Source organism: Equus przewalskii, chromosome 1 (assembly GCF_037783145.1).
Source record: "Equus przewalskii isolate Varuska chromosome 1, EquPr2, whole genome shotgun sequence".
Taxonomy (NCBI): Eukaryota; Metazoa; Chordata; class Mammalia; order Perissodactyla; family Equidae; genus Equus; species Equus przewalskii.
The window spans coordinates 138932830-138958762 of record NC_091831.1 but is presented as its reverse complement, the minus strand read 5'-3'; the positions used below and the strand labels follow the sequence as shown (position 1 = coordinate 138958762).

At 41.1% G+C, this 25933-nt stretch overlaps 1 protein-coding gene across 1 annotated transcript in view; it reads right to left on the bottom strand.

Moving 5' to 3' along the window:
• The window catches only part of LEO1 (LEO1 homolog, Paf1/RNA polymerase II complex component), a 33994-nt gene that overhangs the window by 301 nt on the left and 7760 nt on the right, over positions 1 to 25933 (bottom strand). Inside the window, exons 2-11 of the mRNA XM_008516234.2 lie at positions 24604 to 25359; positions 22590 to 22694; positions 19537 to 19631; positions 18689 to 18834; positions 17852 to 17936; positions 15548 to 15642; positions 14844 to 14978; positions 13373 to 13508; positions 11358 to 11544; positions 5841 to 5938 (exon numbers count right to left, since the gene is read on the bottom strand). Coding sequence (XP_008514456.1) covers positions 5841 to 5938; positions 11358 to 11544; positions 13373 to 13508; positions 14844 to 14978; positions 15548 to 15642; positions 17852 to 17936; positions 18689 to 18834; positions 19537 to 19631; positions 22590 to 22694; positions 24604 to 25359 — 1838 coding nt within the window. The remainder of the gene's footprint in view (positions 1 to 5840; positions 5939 to 11357; positions 11545 to 13372; positions 13509 to 14843; positions 14979 to 15547; positions 15643 to 17851; positions 17937 to 18688; positions 18835 to 19536; positions 19632 to 22589; positions 22695 to 24603; positions 25360 to 25933) is intronic.

The window sequence follows — 25933 nt, the reverse complement described above, 5'->3', positions numbered from 1 at the left end:
AAAGTAGCTCTGAGCTGAATGACCCTCAGAAGACCCCAAATAAGATAACTGTTTTAATAAGAACATTCACCAGATGAATAAAACCAGTTGTCAAGGTCATGGTTAGTTTCCAAATCTCCAAGTACTAGAGGCATTCAAAAATGACAACTATACAGAGTAATTACAACTAACTACAGAACCCAACCTCAGGACTGCAGGGGAGAGCCCGGCAGTGCTGACCCAGTCTCTCAGAGGAAAGCCGTTGGACAGGGAGACGGGCAGGTGGGAAACTGGAAACGGACTTTGCCCCGGGAAGGGCCAGGGCTCTGCCAAAGAAGTTTGCCTGTTTAACCACTTGTCCTGTGGAACAGTGATACCAGGATCAGGTAATTACTTAAACTTTTTTCTCTGCTTTCTCAGCATTTCACCTCTTCATTACCTAAAATTCAGTATTTTAAAGACTCAATTTTTTAAAATAAAGATTTCTTGTTTTGGACGTACTGAAAACTCACATCACAAAGGTTTTCAGAAAAATATTTGAAGAATTTAAAGGCCTACCCTATGCAAGTTTCCACTGTTTAAAATCATGTTGTATGATGTTCTAATAGAAACAAACAATTCAGGAAGTTATCTAAAAACAATTTTTACAGATAGAATTTGAACATATCAGTATCTAAATGATATCAAATGTTGTTTAAAATGAACTGATTCCAAATATGACACTCCAGAACTGCTTTAACTCCTCAGCAAAAATTAAACAGGCTGAACAAAGAGTTGGAGGGTTGAGGTTGGGGAGGGCCAGGCATCTTGCTGCCATGACCAGAGAATGCTTCTGGACGTAGAATACAGGCGGGCATACCCACTGTTTCTGGTGGTCCTATGTCTGGCCCTCTGAGGAGTATGATACCATCTCCCACTTGTCTCCTGCCTTATTATCCCAAATGCAGCCCTGCGGATCTGAAGCGCTATAGGAGAACTCAAAGGGGAAGTTATGAATCCACAGGAAGAGACTCAGAAGCCCTCCTAACTTACTCAGACAGTGATACCGGGAGAGGCATCCTGCCCCCAGGTGTGACCAGCCCTCCTTTCTACTTCCCAGCCGGAGGCAGCAGACCCAGCTATTCCTCTCCCAACCCCACATCAGCAACAGTAAACAGCATATTCAGTTCTACCACTTGTCTTTTTTTTCCACTTATTTTCAATTGAAAGTTCTTATCTTAAACACTTTACATGCAAGCCTGTTTGCGGCAACCCTGCCCAAGTAAACCACAGTGTGTATGGTCTATTCAGCTCTAAAATTCTTTAATAAGTTCAAGTTTAAGTAAATAAAAGAAGAACTGGCATGGTACTTCTAAAAAGTGGTACAGCTTGTCCTGCATGGCCCTGGACAGGGCCCAGGAGCCAGGACATGGTCACGGCTCTCCCAAAGAAGTCTAAACAGCACCAAGCCTAATCCACTATCTGGGGTAGGACATTCCAGAATCCCACTTTGGAAATCCTGCCAGGACTGACTTCCCCAGCAGCTACAGGTAAGCACAGCCAAGGCCCGCAGGCCAGCCACCCCTATGATGCAGAAGACGAGTGGCATCCTCCAGGAAACCTTGTTCTGTGAAATTCTGCCTTACTGAATTTAGCTGGAATAAATCCCTGTGCCATGTATAAATGCAACGAATGACACAAACATTCATATTAGACTAAAATAAAGCTAACATAACCACGAATAGAGGTCCCTATGATACAGAAACAGGCAGCCCACAGTTATGAAGAAGTTGTCTTCCAACAATTTATTTTTAAGACTAATTGTAAAACTCATTTTTTTCCATAATAATAAACCAGCTTCCAGAGTTTATTTAACCCAAAATATACCTAAGAACATACATAAATAAGGGTGTCAAAGTATAAGAGACCAACACCAAGAATGTAAGGCTTCTAGGGAAGTATATTCAGAATCCCAAGCATGGGAACCCCCACAGTGGAGGGGACGCTGGGACTATCCTGGGTCCAAGGTGCTGTGGCTCCGTAAACAGAGGGAAGGGACTCTAACAGGCGAGGCAGGGCTGCCAAGGGGGGAATGGAGGTTCCAGGAGGGAGAGCTGGGAGAGGAAAGAGACACGGAGAGGAACCAGACCCCCGGGCACCACATTCTAAGCAATCCTTCTCAGCAGGTCACCTCTTTCATCTAAGAAAGCTGAGGATGGACCACGACGCCCTTCCTTTCCATTGTCTTGTTTCTTTCCACCTGGGTTTTTCCCTTTTCCACAGACTCTCCTCCTACCCATTTTTCTACCTCTGAAGCAATTCAGGTTTTCTCAAGTTTTTACTGCTTACAAAAATAAGGAAGGATGAAAAGCTCTGTTTTTCTCCTTTTTGTAACTTAGACCCTGTTAGGAAAGGGAAATTAGCATCTCCTCTTCAGTTACTACATGTTGCCGTGTCATTTCTGTTATTTACTATCCCACTTTCATATCTGTTATTTACTATAATACAACAACTTCACGAGGCAGCAAGCATAAATTCCATTGAAGAGACAAGGAAACAGACTCAGAAGCGTGAGATGACTTGCTTAAGGCCATATAAGTGGTAAAGGGTAGCCCCAAGATTCAATAATCCAGTTCATTCTAATCCAGACTTGTACGCTTTCACCCACATAAGGGAATGTTCTGGTGATGATGGCGGTGGTTCTCTCATATGGGAACTTAGGGTCTGAAAACTCCCCTATGTCTCAGAGGCAGACCCAGGCTCACGGCACTGGGGTGGGTTAGTGTACAGATGAGGAGAGGGACCTAGAGCAAGAATGACCCTTCCCTCCTCTCTTCCATTGTAACCCACGGCCAGACTTGCACTAAGGGAATAGGAGGAGGCAGTGGAAGGGGCTGGGAGCAAAATCTTTGTTGTCATGAAAGGGGAAGAGAAGGGTACAGGAAGACCTAACAGGGAGTATTTGGGTATTAGGAGGAATTCACGAGAGGTATATTTAAGTCAAGCAGTCACAGGTTTGCAATTGCTCAGCCTAGAAGAAGGCTATTTGATGGATTACATTTAATAAGTATTCACATTTCTGAGAATACTAGGAATAAACATTAGTCCCATGGCACTTCTCAATTTCATTCACAGTTTCTGCTTGCCAAGAAATAAAACAGCATCTGCTTACATGGGTATTCCCATTTGCCAACGGTTCAACACACTGTAAACGCATCATTAAGACGTTTCCTATCTAATGTGAAACAAATATGTTGCAGAATAATTTACCAATTTCTGTCCAGTTATCTTCCATAGCACGCCGCTTCCAAGAATGACTGGGAACTATTAAATGCTGTGATTAAGAAACAATAACACAAGAACAAAATTCTGCTTCACGTGAGAAGAGACCTCCCAGAAGCTCATAGTTCATAGAAGGCCAATGTGATTAAAGTGCGTTAAAGTCACGGACAATGGAAACACAACATCTATTTTCCGCAATATGGCAGAACGATCCTTTGAATAATAACTGAAAATAGTTAACTGTGATGGGAAAATATTAACAAATCAACATAATGGCAAGAAAATAAAGTACAATCAGAGGCCAAAAATTAAGAGAAAGCAAGAACCCACAGATAAGTAGAGCACTAAAGCAGGTTTTCCCCTTGAAGACATTTGCCAAACCGTGTGAACATGAGCCTTGGTTTTTATGCTTTGCAGGGTGCTGAGGCCAGGAGACTAAAGGCCAAGAGGAGCAGATTAATAGTAAATCCCAAAAGACTATGTCTTTCGTACAAAGGTGAACCAGAAACGAGTCCAGGTCCATTTCTCTGAGGCAGGGGTCAGCAAACTTTTTTGGTAAAGGGCCAGATAATAAATGTCTCTGACTTTGTAAGACATGATTCCTGCTGCAACTACTCAGCTCTGCCACTGTAGCAGGAAGACATTCGTAGAGAACAGATAAATGAATAAGTATGGGTGGGTTCCAATAAAACTCTATTCAAAAAAACAGGTGGCAGGCCCAATTAGGTCAGTGGGATGTAATTTGCCAACACCTGTTCTAAATGACCGCAAGCATATTTTCTAACCTCAAACATGAGAACTAATTGGTAGGGGATTAAAAACAAAAATAAAAATTCTAGGAAAATCCATAACCACAAGTCAGAACTCATACTTGCAGGTAATCTAAAAAGACTTTATTCCAAGAATATAATTTAAATTGGTCCCAGGCGGCTGATGCCTAAGGCACCTGGCAGAGGCAAATATAAATCACTTTTGGAGGAATCCATTAATCTAGGCCTCAAAAATTCCCATTGATCTGAGCTAAGTAAATCAATCATTTAATCACAGAACACATAGAGAAGTCATCACGAAACAGAGCCAGCAGAGGTAACAGGCAGTAAAATCACACATGTAAAGATTTCAGACATTGGAACTATCAGACATAAAAGACCATATATGTAGATTTTAAAGATTTGAAGACACAAAAGGAGAAATTGAAAATATGAGTTAGTAGCAGGACTTTTAAAAATGACCAATTTAAAAAAGAAACTAAAACTAAAAAAATGTTTAAATGGCCAATTTGAAAAAGAAATTAAACCTCTAGAGATGAAAACTGAAACAACTAAAGTAAAAACTCAATGAAAGAGATTAACAACATATTAGACACAGCTGAAGAAAGAAGGAGTGAAGTAGAAGGATCTGGAGAAATATCCCAGAATACAGAGAGACGAAAATATGAAAGAGAGTTTGAGAGTCATGGAGGATAGAGTGAAAAGGAGTAACATGCATCTAATCAGAGTTTCACAAAGAAAGGAGAGAGAGCATGGTACAGAAGTAATATCTGAAGAACCGATGGCTGAGAAGTTTTCAGAATTGATGAAAGATACCAACCTACAGATTCAGGAATCTAATAAATCCCAATCAGAAAATTAAAATACAAAATAGATACCAAAGTAAAATTTAAGAACACAAAAGATTAAAAAAGATCTAAAAAGACTTAAATAAAATAAGCAAGTCGTGGGGATGTAATGTACAGCATGGTGACTACAGTTAATAATACTGTATTGTATATTTCAAAGTTGCTACGAGCACAAATCTTAAAAGTTCTCATCAGAAGAAAAAAAATTTAAAACTATGTGTGAAGATGGATATTAACTAGACATATTGGGGTGATCACTTGGCAATATACACATACATCAACCAAATCATTATGTTGTACACCTGAAACTAATATTTTATATGTCAATTACATATCTCCAAAAAAACCCTTATTCTCAGCACCTATACTACTGTAATTTGAAAATGATACTGTTAAAAATATAAGTTAAAATATTTTAAAATTACTTTGAAATAATTTTATTATTTCAATAATAGATACATTTATTTTTAATTTATTAAATTATTCAACGCTATTTCAAAAACTATTTCATCTAAATAAAAAGAAAACAGGTTTTCCTACCATAAGAATTATTTCTGTAATTTAAAAAATATATTGAAAATAAACAAAAAGAAAAAAGACTACACCCTCTCATCTACCCACACTGAATTATTTCTAGTTCTCCAGCCGAGCCTCAGTATCTCAGGGTCATGAGTCTTTTCTCAAAGGCCTTTCCATCCACCTGGAATGTCCACCCTGGCTGCTGTGCCCTGCAAGCTAACATCCTTTTTCAACACTCAACAAGAGGTCTCCTTCTCTGAGCAGCTTTCCAACACCCATCTGAGCAGAAGTATCAGATCCTCCTCGGGGCCACTCCTCATCCTGTCACTGCAGTTATCTCACTGAGTTTCAGTGAAGTGTGCAGACATCTGTCAGTGCTCCTGGGCTGTGAGCTCCTCTGCATTCCAGGAGTTGACTGATGGGTACAGGGTAAACCCCAAGAACTGAATAAATTTGGTTTTACCTCATCACTGGTGAGTTTCTTTGCTTTGAGTAATCTTTGAGCCTTATCTTCTTCTGATCCCTCATCGCTGTCTGACGAATAGATTCTGGCTCGCTCCTCTGAAAGCAAAGCAACAAGATTTATGAGTGAATTTGAGAGACAGTGATCTATTCATTCCTGGATTTTTCTTCTGATGAATATCTCTAGTTCTTTCTGTATATCTTTCCCAAAGGAAACAAGCAATAAAGGTTTCCTGATTTAAAGATAAACGTAAGTTTAGATATGTTGAAATGAATTATTTACTCTCTCAAAATACAGGAATGGTTCATCTGACCACTTTTAAATATTAAAAAGGTTTGTGTGCAAGGTGACTAAAGAGACAGACACCAGTACCCTTCCAAAATAAGCTATGAAAGCCAGAGTCATTCTTTCTGGGGGTAACAGTTAATTCCAAGATGAGCGTTGAAGTTAAAACCAAGAGGTGGTTTCCCAGTCCTGTAAAGACCATTTGTTGCCAGGGGGACATTTCAAGGGGAGATGTAGACAGTGACAATCTGCTCTGATGCCCCAGCCCAGGTGACCCTCAGGGTGGAATAAGAGCAGCTGACTTTAGACCCAGCCCGTCGCCTCAGAACGCAGAGCCGTCCCCTTCTCCCCACTCCCTGCCCATCAGACTGCTGGACAGAACTGAACGCTGATGAACCTGTCTGTCAGCTTTTTCATCTGTGGTGAACTGAATATATAACTCTTTCCCTAAAAGTAGCCTCAATTTTTTTTTCAGCTTTTATGTGTTTTTTCCCCACAATTCATTTTTCTGTGGGAAATTAAAGCTAACAAAAAAATAAAAGGTCTCTGTCCCAAATAAATGATAGGTAGGTAGGAAGAGTGTAACACCAGCTCACCACAACAAATGCAGTCACTGCAGGAAAGGAAGAGTGTTTCACAGGAGCGTCAGAGAAGGGGAAATGTGGGTGTTCTTCAAATTTATCACTCAACAGGGACAAAACCAGGATGCATGGTCACCTAAGGTATACCTTGCATTGTACAGCGATGCCCAAAGCTCTGTCAGAGCTCACGTGGGGAGGGTTACAGCCTCCTTTCACAGATGGGAACGTGATATTCCGAGAGGGAAGTCACGTGCCTGAGCTGGTGAGTGGTAAGAACAACAGTTTCAGGTAACATTTATTTAGTCCTTGCCATGGGCCAGCTGCTGGGTGAAGTGCTTCATTTGCATTATATCATTCGGTTCTCACAACCACCTCATCTTGTAACTAGTACTGTTTTTCTCCTGATGAGGTGACAGAGGGAGGTACTGTAACTTTCCAAATCACCCCACCAAGAAGCGGCGGAGCTGACATCACAGCGGCAGGATCAAGAGTCCAGCCCAGGTCTTCCGTCTTCAGGTTCCGTCTGCTTCTCGGCACGTCACCTTACCGCCAGCTGTGGGGAAAGCTCTGCTCGCAGTCTTGTGGCTGAGACAGACGCCTCAGAAGGCAATGACCTTGGTTCAAGAACTGTCCACCTAACAACTATGTGTCTTTGGGCAAGTTACTCAACCTCCCAAAGTCTCCATTTCCTCAATAAGAACAAGACAAAAACGGACCTTGAGGGCATTATGCCAAGTGCAATAAGTCAGACAGAGAAACACAAATACTGTGTGATCTCACTTATACACAGAATCTAAAAAAAAAAGGAAAACAACAGCAACAACAACAAAAACCAAGCTCACAGACACAGAGAACAGACTGGTGGCTGCCAGAGGCTGGGTGGTGCGGGGGATGGGTGAAGGGGGTCAAAAGGTACAAACTTCCAATTATAAATTTAAAAAGTCACGGTCATGTAATGTACACCATGGTGACTATAGTTAACAATACTCCAGTGCATACTTGAAGGTTGCTAAAAGAGTATATCTTAAAAGTTCCCATCGCAAGAAAAAAATTTTGTAACTACATCTGGTGAAAGAAGTTAACTAGACTTATTGTGGTGATCATTTTGCAATAAATACAAACAACGAATCATTATATTGTAAATCTGAAACTTACATAATGTTATATGTCAATTATACCTCAATTAAAAAAAAAAGGACTACATCGTGATCAAGTGGGTTCCATACCAGGGACGCAGGGATGGTTCAACATCTGCAAATCAATCAACGTGATACGTGATATACCACATCAACAAATTGAGGAATAAAAACCACATGATCATCTCAATAGATGCAGAGAAAGCATCTGAGAAGATCCAACAGCCATTTTAAATAAAAACTCTTAACAAAATGGGGATGGAAGGAAATGACCTCAACATAATAAAGGCCATATATGACAAACCCACAGCCAACATCATACTTAATGGGCAAAAACTGAACGCCATCCCTCTCAGAAGAGGAACAAGACAAGGATGCCGAATATCATCACTCCTTTTTTTTTTTTTTTGAGGAAGGCTGGCCCTGAGCTAACATCCGTGCCCATCTTCCTCTACTTTATACGTGGGATGCCTACCACAGCATGGCTTGCCAAGCAGTGCCATGTCTGCACCCGGGATCGAAACCGGTGAACCCCGGGCCGCCGAAGGGGAATGTGTGCACTTAACCACTGCACCACCGGGCCGGCCCCATCACCACTCTTATTCAACATAGTACTGGAGGTTTTACCCAGAGCGATTAGGCAAGAGAAAGGAATAAAAGGAAGCCAAATAGGGAGTGAAGAAATGAAACTCTCGCTGTTTGCAGACGTCATGATCTCATAAATAGAAAAACCTCAAAAATCCATTGGCAAACTAATAGAAATAATTAACAATTACAGTAAAGTTGCAGGGTACAGAATCAACTTACAGAAATCAGTTGCTTTACTATACTCTAATAATGAACTTACAGAAAGAGAACTCAAGACGACAATTCCATTTACAATCACAAGTAAAAGAATAAAGTACCTAGGAATAAATTTAACCAAGGAGGTGAAGGATTTATACAACGAAAACTATAAGATATTACTAAGAGAAATTGATAATGACATAAAGAGATGGAAAGCGATTCTTTGCTCATGGATTGGAAGAATAAACATAGTTAAAATGTCCAAACTACCCAAAGCAATCTACAGATTCAATGCAATCCCAATCAGAATCCCAATGACATTCTTCATGGAAATAGAGCAAAGAATACTAAAATTCACACAGGGCAACCAAAGACCCCAAATTGCTAAGGCAATCCTGAGAAAAAAGAACAAAGCTGGAGGCATCACAATCCCTGACCTCAAAATATACTACAAAGCCACAGTGATCAAAATGGCATGGTACTGGTACAAAAACAGGCACACAGATTAATGGAACAGAAAGCCCAGAAATAAAATCACACATCTACAGACAGCTAATCTTCGACAAAGGTGCCAAGAACATACAACGGAGAAAAGATAGTCCCTTCAATAAATGGTGTTGGGAAAACTGGACAGCCACATGCAAAAGAATGAAGGTAGACCACTATCTCATGCCATACACAAAAATAAAGTCAAAATGGATCAAAGACTTGAAGATACGTCCTGAAACTGTAAAACTCCTGGAAGATAGTATCGGTAGTACACTCTTTGACACCAAACTAAAAAGGATCTTTTCAAATACCATGTGCTCTCAGACAAGGGAAACAAAAGAAAAAATAAACACGTAGGATTCATCAGACTGAAGAGCTTCTGCAAGGCAAAAGAAACTAGAATTAAAATAAAGAGACAACCCACCAATTTAGAGAAAATATTTGCAAATCATATATCTGACAAGGGGTTAATCTCCACAATATACAAGGAATTCAGACAACTGAACAATAAAAAAACAAACAACCCGATCAAAAAATGGGCAGAGGATATGAACAGACATTTTCCCAAAGAAGATATACAAGGGCTGGCCCGGGATTCACCAGTTTGGATCCCGGGTGTGGACATGGCACTGCTTGGCAAGCCACGCTGTGGCAGGTGTCCCACATATAAAGTAGAGGAAGATGGGCACGGATGTTAGTTCACGGCCAGTCTTCCTCAGCAAAAAGAGGAGGACTGGCAGCAGATATTAGCTCAGGGCTAATCCTCCTCAAAAAAAAAGAAGATATACAGATGGCCAATAAACACATGAAAAGATGTTCAACATCACTAATCATCAGGGAAATACAAATCGAAACTACACTAAGATATCACCTTACACCTCTTAAAATGGCTACAATCACTAAGACTAAAAATAACAAATGTTGGAGAGGGTGTGGAGAGAAGGGAACCCTCATACACTGCTGGTGGGAAAGCAAACTGGTGCAGCCACTATGGAAAACAGTATGAAGATTCCTCAAAAAACTAAAAATAGAAATACCATATGACCCAGCTTTCCCACTACCGAGTATCTACCCAAACAATTTGAAATCAACAATCCAAAGTAACATACGCCACCCTATGATCACTGCAGCACTACTCACAATAGCCAAGACGTGGAAGCAACCCAAGTGCCCATCGACTGATGATTGGATAAAGAAGATGTGGTGTATATACACACACACACACACACACACACACACACAGCAGACACAATGGAATACTACTCAGCCATAAAAAAGACAAAAATCATCCCATTTGCAATAACATGGAAGGACCTAGAGGGAATTATGCTAAGCAAAATAAGCCAGTCTGAGAAAGACAAACACCAGATGATTTCACTCATTTGTGGAATATAAACGAATACATGGACAAAGAACACAGTTCATTGGTTAACAGGGAAAGGCGTTGGGGGTGGGCACAGGGGGTGAAGGGGTGTACTTATGTGGTGACAGTCAAGAAATAATGTACAACTGAAATCTCACATTGATGTCAACTATTATGAACTCAATAATTAAAAAAATGTTTACTTAAAAAAAGGGAAAAGACAATAATAGTAACTGGGTCATAAGTTGTTATGAGGATCAAACAGGATGTATGTAAAGTATGTGAGCGTTTGCCGGGGATTCAGTATGTGCTAAACAAATGTTAACCAATATAAACTATGTCACCCTCAGTATCTGCAGAGGATTGGTTCCAGAAACCCCTGCAGATACCAAAATCCACAGACACTTGAGTCCCTTATATAAAATGTCAGAGTACAGTGAATACGGCCAGCCTCCGTATCTGCAGATGTGAAAGCCACAGATACGGATGGCCGACCGTACTTGTGAAAGAACACGCATGCAAGAACTGTGAAAGGAAACACCACGTAGTCTCTGAAAAACTCAACTTCTTCATTCCCAATTAGTAATAAAAAAAGTTGAGAAAAGTTCCAAACATAATTGGCAGACTTTCAAACCAGAAAGCAGAAGCTCAAGGGACAAGTCTGAAAGTGGGAACAATAGCAGTTTCTACCCTCTCAGGCTCGCCTGGAAGAATTCTGCAATAATTAGCTCACCAGACCTTGAAAGGTATCACTCATTAACAATGATTCCTTAAATATAAAATGTCCAGCGACTGGGCACTGGGCCAGAGTAGGCAGGCTGCAGAGCTAGATTCCTGAACCCTGAAATGATGAAAGTTAATTTCTGCACAAACTCACCTCGAATGCCCCCTTTGTATCGGTTTTTAATGGCAGCCAAGCTGATGGACTCCTCGCCTTCCTCCTCCTCATCGTACCGGTCAGGTTCTAGGTAACTGGCACTCAGCCCCCGCTGGTGCTGTTTCTCTCTCATTCGGCGCTGCTGAGATTCCCTACGAATAGAAGCTCTCAAACGTTCTTCTTCTTTCTGTAAAGAAGCAGACAAACTATTTAACTTCACAAGTGAACTAGTTTAGCGCCCACGTGCACCTACTTTTCCCAGCAAGAACACGTAAACACCTGGCCCAGGACACCACCTATTTCCTGTCTTCAGAACCCACTTCTCTCCACTCCACACCTGGTACCACACGCAGTGACGGTCTTGTTTAGTTCCAAAGTGTGAAGGCAACACACGGGGGAAGCGGCAGAGGCTCCCTCCCACTCACCGCCCATCAGAACAGGCCCAGGCCCGGCCTCCGGAGCTGCGGTGAATGCCGTGCGGCCACTCAGAGCCCAGAGAGCAGCGACCAGCCTGAGGAAGGCCAACCACGCCCAGCGGACGCCTGAGGGAGGCCGTTTCTGTTCTCTCCCGGGATAACACCCGACTTGCCCAGGCTCCACCAAACTTCCATGGTGCCCAGATGTTCCTGTCTGGGCCCCGCGATCCAGAGAGCACCCCATGGCTCCTGACAACAGGAGGGGGACGTGCTGGTCAAGGAGGGTCCCTGAGCCCCAAAGCAGAGCCTCATTCCCTTCCATTTGCCTGGCATTCCACACGTTGGGGTTCACAAGGCAGAGGCAGGATTTGCGAGGTCAGGGACATTCTGGCATGTCTTTGAACTCCTCCTTTAATTGCTCCGTATTACTACACACGACTCTCATTCTGCTGCTACACGTTCAGTGCAGCAAACTGTTTCATTAAGCAGTATGTGGTTGTACTGAGCATAGAGTAAACACCGCTGTCAGTAGGACAGTGATTAAGAACAAACTGGCTGATAGTTGGTGCGTCTCCACAGAAGCTAGGGAAGTGGATGAGGGTTTGGGGACCTCCAAAGGTGGCCCAGAGGCTCTTCCAATAATGCTGAGACCGGAGGCTGCAGGTGCCCCCAGCTCCCCGAGCTTGAGGAGAAAAGGTGGGGCAATGGAGTAAGAAGTCAGAGTCCGAAGCCAAAGTCCCTCCACAGCCTGGGTTAGGCATGGCACCGAATGTGGATTAGTGAACCTGCCTCCGTGAACAACACATAAGCAGGAGGAAAAGCAGGGGCCCAGGCCAAACCCTCAGCAGAGCCAGCACTGGGAGCAGCAAGAAAGGGCCTGAAGCAAGCAGAGTGTCTTGTCTCCCTGTGCCCGGACGCACTAAGGAAGGAAAACACGCAAAGCAGACAGAGAAGTGCCAAGATCTAGCAGGGATCAGAGAGGACGGAGAGGAGAGGGAAGGAGACAATACCACTGCATTGAGCTTCTCCCAGCAAGTGCGGCACAAAAGGCCAATGGTGTCGATACAAGCACACACTCCATCATTTAGGGACAATGCCCCAGAATTGAATTTGTGCCTGACAGTGGTGTCAAATTTGAAAACCTACCAGGCAGAACGTGAGAAAACTGACCTTAAAAGACCACAAGCTACTCTGCCCAATTCTCATTTACGCAGTCTCCCATCAAACTCCTGATCTATTTTCACGTTATTTCAGACTAAATCTCTAGCATTTCCACTGATTTTCGACATGGATTCTAAGCCAGACACAGGTGATTTAATCATCTTTGGGATTATCTGTGAAAGCTCAGATTCTTTCAGTCACCAGTTTGTCGGTGAACTTTCAGGACCTGGTGGGAGAGAACCTGAGCCTTTGTGTCTGCCTTAAGACAATCGTAGTATCACATTGTTTTGCAAAAGATTAGGAAAGCAATGCAGCTTCATTCTCTTTATGCCAGCTGGAAGGAGAAAAGGTGGGTCATTAAGAGATGACGAATAAACCTTTTGGGAAACACTCTTCTTAATATACCAAAAATTGCAGGATAAAGCTTTGCCAACATACCTTAATCATTTCTGTGCGCTGGCATTCAGGATCACGACCGGCCATTGGTAAGATTCTAATCTTCTGTGTCTTTGAACATCTATCTGCAAGTGACAGGGTCATCTTTCTATGCGTGGCACTGTCTGTAGAGTGAGGTCTGCCGGAAATGAACAAAAATGTCTCACTGTTTATCAGACACATCTGTGAGCCAGTCATATCAACATCACAAAAACAAGAGGCCAGTGATCATTTCCTATTCTCTAGAAAAAATAGGCAGGGACACTACACTGAATTTACTAGGTGGGGGATTCTGAACTTTCTTCATTCTGTGGCCCACTGATATTATTTATTTATTTTTTGGTGAGGATTGTCCCCGAGCTAACATCTATGCCAATCTTCCTCTATTTTTTTTGTATGTGGGATGCCGCCACAGCATGGTTTGATGAGCAGTATATAGGTCCATGCCCGGGATCCAAACCTGCGAAGCCTGGGCCACAGAAGCAGAGTGTCACTTTAACCACTATGCCACTGGGCTGGCCCCTCACTGAAATATTCTTATCTTAGGAGTAAAGTGAAAAACGGAAAGTGGAGTAAAAAAGGCTTTACAAAGCACAATCACCTTCTAGAAGCAGCAAATGGATAGGTTCCAGGAGCATTCATTGAATACTGAGTGCCAAGCACTGTGCTTTGTGTTTGATATGCTCTGCGACTTCACAGCTACTCTATGAGACAACTGGTGCATTTTATACACTAGGAAACTGAGGCAAAGAGACGTTGAGAAAGTTGCATAAGGTCATACAAGTGGAAACGGGACTCAAATACAGGTCTATGTGATTCCAAAGCCTACACTTCTGACCATTATGATTCTCCAAAAGCTACGTTATAACCAAGATTATTGTGCCCTCTCTAAGTTAAGCATTACTCAAGGAGGACAGTCTGCTTAGAATCAAGAAAAGAGAAAGACAAACATTTCAGTGTAGTGCCTACACGGTCTAGAGAAGAGGAGCCCTTGCCAGCTGCCCTGAGTATTCACATCCCTGGAGCGGTGCTGGATGCAGCAGGTCCAGAAACAGGATGACCACAGCCTTCACACCCACCAACTCACTGCCTCTCCTAACTGCATGCACACCAACAACCTCCAGTTATCAGTTAGTCTCCCAGATCAATTTTACTAAAAAGAAAGGACACACTGACCAGCAAGCATTCTAGGCCTCTTGCTACTTAACAGTAATCACTGCAACTAATACACTGACATTCTGGTTTACATAACAGTCTCCTGTAAGTCTAGTTAGCATGACCCGGTTCCCTGTGAAACAGCACCTTTCAGTGCACGTGACAAAATAGCCTTTGAAGCTTCAGAGCTGAGAACCAGGCCCTGCTCTTTGGCGAACTGTACCATGAGGTTACGGCAATCAGGAGTCGGGCATTTTGGACAACATCTATATTTTGCTGCTTTTATTGTAACAAACAGTATGTTGATAAGAAGAGTTACCTGAATGTGAGTTTGGTTTTGAAGACGGCCTGTCCCTGTAGACCAGTGCCCTGTCTTATGAAAAGATGGTTGTGATCGCCCTGCAGCGGAGCTTTGTAAACATCAAACACTTCATTGCCTAAATGCAGAGACATGCTGAAAAGAAGGAACACTTCACACAGTAAACTCGTAAAGCTTTCATCTCACCATTTTACATCGCTTAAAACATGATTCAACTGCTGCTTTCTCCCCTCACAGAGAACTCAGAAGGAAAGAAAAAAACAAAGATGGCAGTGTGAAAAATGACCTATATAGAAGTAAAATATGCTGTATGTTTACGTTTAGGAGTAAAGTAAGCTTACAGGTAAAACGCTGCAACATTTACTCAGCCTCAACCACTTTCCCAGTGAAAGGCAGTTTTTCTAACATGTCAACTTACAGTCAGCAGCATGCAATGCGGGGGAAGCTGGTCTAACTTTTCCAAACTACTATGCTGTAGCCGAAGAGGATGACCACATTTTCAGCCTACTTTTAACGTCTTCCACCAGTCTGTATGACCCTCAACTATCTGTTTACTCCTCTCAGGTTTTCTAGGCAATGCCAGGGACTAAGCAATGGAAATTCTCTGATAAGAGGCCTCCCCCAAATAAGGTCTTATTCCAAAACTCGATCCCTCCCAACCACATCCTGGGTAGTTCAGTACTCTGCAGGCATTCTGGGCTCACCTTCCATCTGACCACTTGACTATCCGAGCATTGCTTTCTTTAATTTCATTGCCTTCTTCGTCCCGGCGTATCCTCCATCTTATAGTATTTTCTACCTGTGTTAAAACACAAGTGCCTTAGAACACTGTAGTTTATGCTTCTTTTCTCCTCAAGAGACACATAATCATAGAATAAGCATGCACAGGTAGTGAGAGAAAAACAGACAACATTGAAACTCTCTTGTTTTAATTATCTAGAGATGTTGGATAAATTAACAACAGGAAAAAAATATGCTTAAGTGAATTTCTGAACTCCTAGTGCTGGAATCACAGAGGGAGTTAAGTGCCAACGCATTTGAGCAGATGCTAAACCTGTGGTAGTCCTGATGTTTTAAGACACAGTAAGAGCTACGAGGACAGGAGATAATGCTTGAGGCCATATGAGGTAGCAATTTAGAACTGAGACGCCCTATATACAGCGAGTTCTCTCACAGAGCTAAAAACTCTATAAAAGTGGAACCAAAAACTCTGCCTACTGGCCTAGGGAGCCAGGGAAGCTCCCCACACATGAGTAAAGAAAAAAAGGCACTCTATGAAAATGAAAACCCCAGGCCAGAGCAGGTTGAGAGCCTACCTTTATTTTAACTGCATGAGGGGGAAACACTAGGCAGACTTGGAAACCATTTAAGAGCTTCCTAAAATGAAAACTACTGTCATTGAAACTAAAAACTCAATGGGACTTCTGGGAAAATATAGCACACTAAATGCATGTAGTTTATCACTGCTGCATCCTGGAAACCCACTAAAACGACACAGAAGAATTAAAAAGGGAGACACTCACAAGGATAAAGAGAATGTGAATTAAGATGGCAACAAAGAGAAGCAAACATTTTGAAAACTGACAGATCTAAGGTCCTGCTTCCCTATGCCTCGTCTTCCACCATCAATCCCAAAAGCAGCTACTCCCGTTCCCATTGAGATTTCTACTGTTAGCTGCAACGGTCTTTGCAATTGGGTGCCAATGGTTCCCTTCTAGTTTTTCCCTTTTTCTTCTTTATGCCTCCTTAAACAAAGGAACAATTATGAAGCCAGCTGATTAAAGAACTCAATAATATTCATGAATTAATAAATATGATGTCACATCTGAGAGTTCCTTCAAAATAGTCTGGGTAAGATGGGGTGCAGAATATAGATGAAACAAGACTGTCCAACTTGACAACTATCGAAGTGAGAAATGGGTACATGAGAGTTTATTATACGGTTCTCATTGTATTTGTGTATGTTTAAAATATCACTTAATAAAGGAAACAAAACAATCCGTCACTATTCCTGCCATCCCTCTCATACAAAATAGGTTACCTAAACAAACACAGGCAAAAACATATGGGCCATTATTAACTGAGAAGCCATTTTGAAAAATGCTTTCTATTATATAAGGTGATTCAAATAATAATGAGGCTATGACAGGATGCACTGCCAGGTCTTACCCTACAGGGATGAAAGACACATTAAAGCACTTCTAAAGACAGAGGACCTCACAGAGGCACCTAAACTGTATCTGGTTCATTGTTCACTAAAGAATTAATTACGCCACCTTTAAGAACGGTCAGAATGGTCAGCTTAGTCTCAAGAACATCACTCTAGAAACAAAGAATCCAGGGTTATCTTCCACCACACAGCAAGGGTTTAAAAGACAGCAGTCTGTCATACACCAACATTTTGTACTCTAAGCAACAAGGTTTTAGAGTAAGATATTTATTTCTAAACTTTGATGCCTACACTAGAGCCTAGTATTACATGGTCTGAAAATGTAACAGATATACTGATACCTGCTAATGCATTACTAGGAACTGAGTAAATAACTCTCTCCTAACGGTCAACAAAAGCAATGGAAGAGTACAAAGAGAGCCACAGAGTGAAGTGTTAGGCACCCGCAATAAATTCTCCTTTTGTATGTAACTTGCTTATCAATAGATCAGAGAGCCTGAGGAACTTCCTCTTGAAGGAAGTTGCTAGAACTTAACCCACAGTAAATATGGAGGCAGTTGTTCTAAACAGCAAATCACAGCATTACCTATTCTGAAGGAAGTAGCTAATCACTTTTTGAAAACATCAAAAAGTGTAACAGTGAAAGAAGTGATCGAAAACTTGACATTTTTACAGAGAAAAGCTACATATTTTCTTCCTTAAAATATTCTGAAAAGGCAGACAATTCATTTGTTGATAAAACAGGAAACATAAAAAATCATTTTCAAAAGCTCAAGCCTCAAGTTGGTATCCCCAGGTTTTATCTCATGAAAGAAAGGGAGGAAATATGGAATGGCACCTTTAATTTCAGCCTGGTTCGACCTTCTTCATCCAGCATTTCTTCATCTTCAAATTCATCTTCGTAATACTGAGGATCAAAAGGTCTACAAATTGTTTTTAAAATAAACTATTAATCATATTTTGTAAGGAATAGTACTACTGTCATGTAATAGTATCTCTATTAATACACACCATTATATTAGAAAATCATAATTAAAAATCATAATGGTCAAATATCTTCATGTTCAACTTCAAGGAAGTATTCAAATTACTCTACCTTCTTGAAATTTGGGGTTTATACATATTGCTTGAAATAAAGTGCAAGCAAAGTTAAATATTCAAAATATTCTTTATTCTTATGTAAGTCTTCCAACTAATAAGCCACACAAGCTCTAGCTTTCCAGCTCATTTTGCTTCGGGGAAAAAATTTAAATTGCACAAGAGCTTTCACAATACTTAGCAAATAATACTCATCAATACTATTTAACTGTCCCAAACCATCAGCTTTTCTAGATCCACAACGGCTGCTACAGTGGACATTTGCAATTTCTCTAGCAAACTTCACCATACTCAATTTCAGCTTTTTCAGGGCTGCAATAGTCAAAAATACCCAGACTTAGGATGTCTGTTAATTCATAAGAAAGTATTAAACTGCTAAAAACAATTATAAGCATTCAAAGTCTCCGTTACCAATAGTCCATACTTTTTTCTATCACAGGATATGCTTGATTTATTCTTTCAGAGATACATGACCAGGTTTTTACTTTGTGATTAGTCAACTCATGTAAAATAAGACAAATACCAATACTCAACATATTTCTAACCATCTAGAAACACTTTTAACTGATCCCCTTACCTGGGCTCCACACTGAGAAAGTTGGGCAGTTTAACAAAATACAAGTCGTTTCCTAAATCAGTGTTTACTTTGGGTATTTCTACTTCTATTCTGGTCTCAGGAATTGGCTCCTCCTCCTGTTGGTCCTGAGGCAACCCATTTTCATCCTAGAAAAGAATCATGGAATTTTAGAGCTTCACAGGACCTTAGAAATGGTCTAGCTCAACTTCCATACTTAGGTAGGCAAGAAGCATACTGAGACGCCCCTTTAGGACTAAAGCAGCCCTCAGTCCCCACTCCTCCCCACCCAGCTCCCAAAAACCCTCATAGGAAACAAGATAAGTTTGGAAGCATCAATATAAGAAAATAAGATTTTGTGATAAATCTATCTTCCACATATTCACCAACAGAAGTGTGAAATTAAGCAACACTTCAATATATAAAGTCACTCTATCAATTAAAATCAGAGAAGATTATTAGCAGCACACTCTTCTTGGCACAAAAAATAATTTTGCCATTTCAAGAACGTTATATAAGGGGAATTGTACAGTATGTAACCTTTAGTATTGGCTCTTTCTCACTCAGCATAAGCCCCTGGAACTTTATCCAACTTGTTGTGTGTATCAATAGCTCATCCTTTTTATTGCAGAGTAGTATTCCATGGCATGGTGGTGCCAGGGCAGTTATTTCTACTCTCCCTCATAACCAAGAGTCCACTACATAACTGAGAAAGTCATCTGTTCATTGTATTTTCATACTGCAATTCACTTATCAACTTCCTCTTCTCAGCATAAGAGAGACCCTGAGTCTCAGAAACTTTTTACTTAGCCTTGAATAAGGGCCCAGTTCACATTGGTGATTTTACTTACAACAGGCTGCCCTGGAGTAGGTGGTTTATCTTCTCCATCACTCCCTGAAGATATATCATCTGCACCTCCAAATAGATCCATGGTTCCACTGTTATCTTCAACATAGGAGGAAAAATGCACTGTATTAATACCTATAACAGGTTCTTCAAAGTCATCACTTCAACATATTCCCCCAGTTTCTAGACCAGGCACCAGGAAACCACCCAGACACAGTTCTGAGCCTGGCTCTCAAAGATCTGACTAGTGTGTCCATGGCGAGGGAAGGGACAAACCCAGTGAAAGGCAGAGCTGCACAGAAGGTACTTCTTTCTCCCTCCACTTTCGGCATCCTTGTTCTTCCATTCTCCTTTATTCCCAGGAGCCCAAATGTCCTCCTACAGTCTAGACACTCAAACGCGGGACACAAGCCCCCCGTACAGGCCTATTCTCTACACAGTCCCTCAAGTTTTAAAATTACAGGTCCAAGTCCACCCAGCCCCCTCCTCTCAGGCAGAACTTCACCTCAATACAGGTAATGCAACAACCATAATAATCTGTAATAAACTGATAAACCAAGGTGGGGGAGTAGAGGGGGAGAACAGAAAGACAGGGGGGTGGTCAGAAAGTGGACAACGTAAAATTGAGATTACAGAAGAGTTACAATTATTGGTGACATGGTCTAGGATAAAACTATGAAAGTGAGTTACTGAAACAAGGTGGAGGACAGATCACTGAAAAAGAAGAGGCAACCTATTAGAATGGCTGAAATCCAGACTCTGACAACACGAAAGTCTGGCAAAAATGCGGAGCAATAGGAATTCTCATTCATTGCTGGTGAGAACACAAAATGATACAGCCACTTTGAAGACAGTTTGGTGGTTTCTTACAAAACTAAACATACTCTTACCAGACACTCCAGCAACTGCGCTCCTTGGTATCTACCCAAAGGAGTTGCAAACTTATGTGCACACAAAAACCTGCACATGGATGTCTGTAGCAGTTTTATTCATAATGGCCAAAACTTGGAAGCAATCAAGATGTCCTTCAGTAGATGAATGGATAAACTGGTACATTTAGACAATGGAATATTATTCAGTGCTAAAACGAAATGAACTGTCAAGCAATGAAAAAACATGGAGGAAACTGAAATGCGTATTACCAAGTGAAAGAAACTAATCTGAAAAGGTGACATACTACATGATTCCCACTGTATGACATTCTGAAAAAGGCAAAACTATGGAAACAGTAAAAAGATCAGTGGTTGCCAGAGGTTAAAGGGGAGGGAGGGACAAACAGGCAGAGCACAGGGGATTTTTAGGGCAGTGAAACTACTCTGTATGATACCATAATGATGGTTATACATCATTATACATTTGTCCAAACCCACAGAACATACACCACCAAGCGTGAACTGTAGGGTAAACTATGAACTTTGGGTGATTATGATGTGTCAATGTAGGGTCATCAATTGTAACAAATGTACCACTCTGTTGGGGGATGTTGATAATGGGGGAGGCTGTGCATGTGTGGTGGGGGTAGGGGATACATAGGAAACCTCTGTACCTTCCTCTCAATTTGCTGTGAACCTTAAACTACTCTAAAAAAATAGTCTTAATTAAAAAAAAAAGAGAAGGAGGCAAGGAAGTCAGGGTATTAAAAGTGCATCTATATGATAAAATTACCAAAACTACAACCCCACCCACCAACACTCTCATGTCCCTTCTTGATTTATTTTCTTCCTAGTTCTTATCACCATCCAACATACTAAATATTTAACTTACTTACTGTGTTATTGTCAGTCTCCCTATCCTACCTCGAGCCCACCAGAATGTGAGCTCTACAAGGTAGAGGGGTGTTGATCTGCTTTGATCACTGCTACATTCCCAGTGCCTCAAGAGTGCTAGCACACAGAATATTCTCAATAAAGAACTGTGAACAAAATCAAAGAATAACCATATCTAATTCTCACAACTCTAGAGGATGGTTAGCATCATTATCTCCCTTTAACATATCAAAAATTGAAGTGTAATAATTAATTTGACCAAGATTATATAGTTGGAAAATGGAGCCACAAAGACTCTAACTTGGGTCACCTTTTTTTTTTTTTCCAAAAGTCTGTGCACATAACTACTAGCTATAGATGTAATGATCTTTCGGTAAATCCCAGAGCTTGCTGTTCTGTCCAGCTCTCTCCTTTTCTCTCTAGTTGACCCTCTAAAAGTTTGCTTTAGGTATAACATTACTTATGATACTTTATATAAGCTATTTAATGTTAATGCCTAATTACATTCAGCACAATAATGGATGTGTACAATCAAACTATCAAAATTATGCTTGCTGTAATCTTTATACTAACATCCTTATTGTATAGTAATTTGCCATTTGAAACATTGCCACAGAGAGAGATGAATAGGTAGATCTTTTGGCCTTAAGACAAACCCATCTTACCTAATCACGGGTTTTTTGTTTGTGTGTGTATGTGTGTGTTGATGAGGAAGATTGTCCCTGAGCTAACATCTGTGCCAATCTTCCTCTATTTTGTATGTAGGATACCACCAAGAGGACAGCTTGAGGAGCGGCGTGTAGGTCTGCACCTGGGATCCGCACCTGGGATCCAAACCTGCGAACCCCCGGCCACGGAAGTGGAGCAGTGAACTTAACCACGACGCCACCAGGCCAGCCCCAACACTGGGTTTTTATGAACTCTTCATCTAACCCACAGCTCAAAGAATCAAGTTCTTCATCTGATATTAACCTATTAAGAACTTAAGAACAAGCTGCCCTGGAACTGTCATCATTCAAACTGAAGAATGGACATTGCCACCTCCACTTCAACCAGAGCCTCTGCCCCCTAACAACAGATTCACTCTTAACTATAAATGAGGAAGCAGGCTCTTCCTCAACTGATTAAGCATGAGAGTTTCTCATATCTGTACAATTTCCCTGTGTATACTAACTGTATCCCCACTCTTTTCTGTGGGTCTTACAGTCTGGAGTAAACACCCAGGTGAGAAACGCACTACAGTTAAAGACAGAAAGAGGGATGGAAATTACAAAAGAAGTAATTGGAGTACCTTTTGGTACCTCAGTGTCACTATCCGCTTCTGAATCAGATGCAATTGCATTCTTGCGTTTCATTCGTAAAACTTCATCTTCGCTATCACTGCCTCTTGCAGATTCTGTAAGAGCAGAATTAGAGGTTCTGCACAATCACAGTCACACCACAACTCTGAATTTTGTGTTTTAAAAGCAACGCTGGAGATAAACAAACTGGGTACACCCACACAATGGAAAACTACTCAGGAATAAATAAGAATCAACTACTGATACATGTAACAATTCGGATGAATCTCAAATGCATTACGCTAAGTGAAAGAAGACTAAAGTGAAAGAAAAAAGGCTACATACTGTACGATTCCATTTACATGATGATGTTCTCGAAAAGAAAAAACTTTAGTGACAGATGAGAAGTAGTCAGGGGTGGGGGAAGGGTGTGACCACAAGAGGGACAGTACGAGCGAGTGTGCTAGGGTGACGGAACTGTGCTGTATCCTGACTGTGGTGGTGGTTACACAAATCTATACAGGCGTTAATATTAATAGAACCGTACATACACACACAACAAAAATCAACGCAGTTAACTTAAAAATAAAATTAATAAAAGGAACACTGGGTTTTGTAAGCAGAAAAACTTGGTAGAATGAGAAAAGTAATACTGAAATTTATGATTAAATTTATATATTACTCATTACAGAAGAAAAAAAGAGGTAAAAATAGAATGAAGAGAGAAACATATTATTATTTCTGGAGAGGACAATTGTTTACCTAATGGTAAACTTCAAGATAATCAATTAAACCACTGTAGAACTAGTTAAGGGTTAAGCAGGATGACCAGCTACAAGATTCCCCACTATGACCCTGGTCTTATGTTAGTCTGCTAGTATTTGGGACGTAGTGCATGAGCCTTACTGATTCTGGTAACAGCACAAATGAGTCTACCCAGAACTAGTTATGGAATTCCCACTGCAGTCCTACAGTCTATACAGACCTATACCCATCTCTGAAAATTTTCTGACCTCCTCTCCTAAATAATGCCAAAATGTGGTCTTGAATGCTATCGTGTGAGGTATGGATTACACGGAAAAACTCCCTCCTCCCGTATTTAAGCTCTCTAAGAAGACAGGATCAACAGGTAATTAGAATCACCCACCTATAGAAATGAAGCCATACAGGTATTACTTCAGGAAGACTTCCAACCTAATCAAGATGACTTTTATATAACACAAAGAAACAACATCTCTAAATTTTTTTAATATTCTACGTAAAGAATGTGTTAACTTTAGGGAATGAGTATTCTGACCCAAGCACATCTCCCTAGGATAAGGACGCACACGTCAAGCTATCACAGCTGAGATCAGCCAGCCATGTTTTCATTTACTGGATGTTATGCTTCCCAGGCAACCTCCAGATTATTATAATTTGGCATCCAATGTAGATTTTCCCCAGGGGGAAGCATACAATGATAAAAGAGATATAACTGATCCTCTTCAAAGGAACAAATTTGCAATTCGATTTTTATAAATTAGTTTCTTGTGAAATTGATTAGTTTGAGTAAACTCCTTGGAGCCTGATTACCTCTGGATGATCAAACTTTGGATCTCAAAAAACTGAGCTAAACATGGTGTTCACACCTCAGCACAGTTACCACATTTCAATGGTATTTTTCCCCCAGGCAAATCTATTCTCTCCTGAGGCATGCTCTTCAGTTACCCACAGAAATGGAACCAACTCTATTCATTATCTAGCTGCCTTAGCACCATACATCTGTTTTCGGGACTGTCCTCTTCAAATTTTTTTCTTCCTGATCTATCATCAATTAATAAATGGAAGGGGAATAGATAGAAATATAAATGGAATAGGAAAATTTTTAAAAAGCAAAATGCATAGAGTTAGAAAAGGTTGAAATGAAGGGACAGAAGAAAAAAAACAGGGTACTAAAGGTGGGAATGTAAAAAAGAAAAAACCAATGGGCCACTGCTGTATCTGGATGCTTCTACGAAACCATTTTGGTTCTCATAAACGTATTACCTGACTTATGGTCCTGTTCCTCTTCATCATCTGAAGGCCTGCGTTCTTCATCCGAGGCCTGTGGCCTTTCATCATCAGAATTTTGCATTTTCTCCTCATCAGACAACTGCGGCCGTTCTTCATCATCAGAATTCTGCTTCTCATCATCATTATCAGAAGCTGCTGGCCGTTCTTCATCAGAATTAGCCTTCTCCTCCTCAGACAGTTGCTGCCTCTCATCATCTGACAGCTGAGGCCTCTCCTCGTCATCTGTGTTCTGCATTTTCTCGTCATCATCAGAATTCTGCAGCTTATCTTCATCAGATGCTTGTGCCCTCTCTTCATCATCAGAATTTTGTATCTTTTCATCATCTGACTGGTCACTTTTATCTTCTCTGCCCCATTTTTCATCATCTGAATGTGCTTTTTCAGAGCCTTCTGCTTCTGAGTGATGGCTCCCTCCATCTGATCTATGACCTTCATCTTCATCGTCATTATGGGCTTCTGATCCACTGTGCTGATCTACATCTGAGGGGTCATTGTCTTCATGGTCAGAACGCTCAGAAGCTTCTGATCTATTGTCCGATCTTTCAGAGTGATTATCACTCCCACTATGATGAGAAGCTCCCTCATCCTCACTGTCATCTCCAAACAGTTCCTTATTACTTGGTTTTCCTGAATCACCTCTTTCATCTTGATCACTTTCACTTCCAGAGGCATTACTCCCAGAAGCAACGTTCTCTTGGTCAGAATCAGAGTCTGATCCAGAATCAGAATCTATGGGACCATATAAACACAAGATGATGTCAGCAAAAAAGACGGAGTAAAAAACACCAAAAGTACATCCCAACATAAAAGCAATGAACACATTTGTCAAAAACTGTTAGAATCCACTTTCTTGGTATTCTGGAAATTAACCAAAAGTTGTAGCAACCAGGGAAACGCTTAACGAGAAAAACCAGCTGAATCTCAGTAAGAAAACAAAGTTTTGTGGTGTTTTAACTTAAGCTGGTCCCCCCACAACAACCCACCCCCAAGCTCAATGGTGGCTTGAAGATAACAGCCTGAATTTCTGATACATGTACTGCTACTGCAGGGAGCAGAAGCGACCTCATTCACAAAGAATCATGGTTGTTAGTTTTGATCTGTCTGACGCATCACTGAATGACTGGCTCAAAGCTTTTAACTTTATTCTCACTTAACTTGGAACCCTCCCAGTGCTGAGGTGGCTACCTGGGAGTATCTGTCAAAAAACATTCACAGGTACATGTATTAGTTGCCTTTGCCTGGGACAATGGATAGCAGCTGAGGCAAACAACAGCCTAACCAAAAGGCCTGGGAAGAAAGGCTG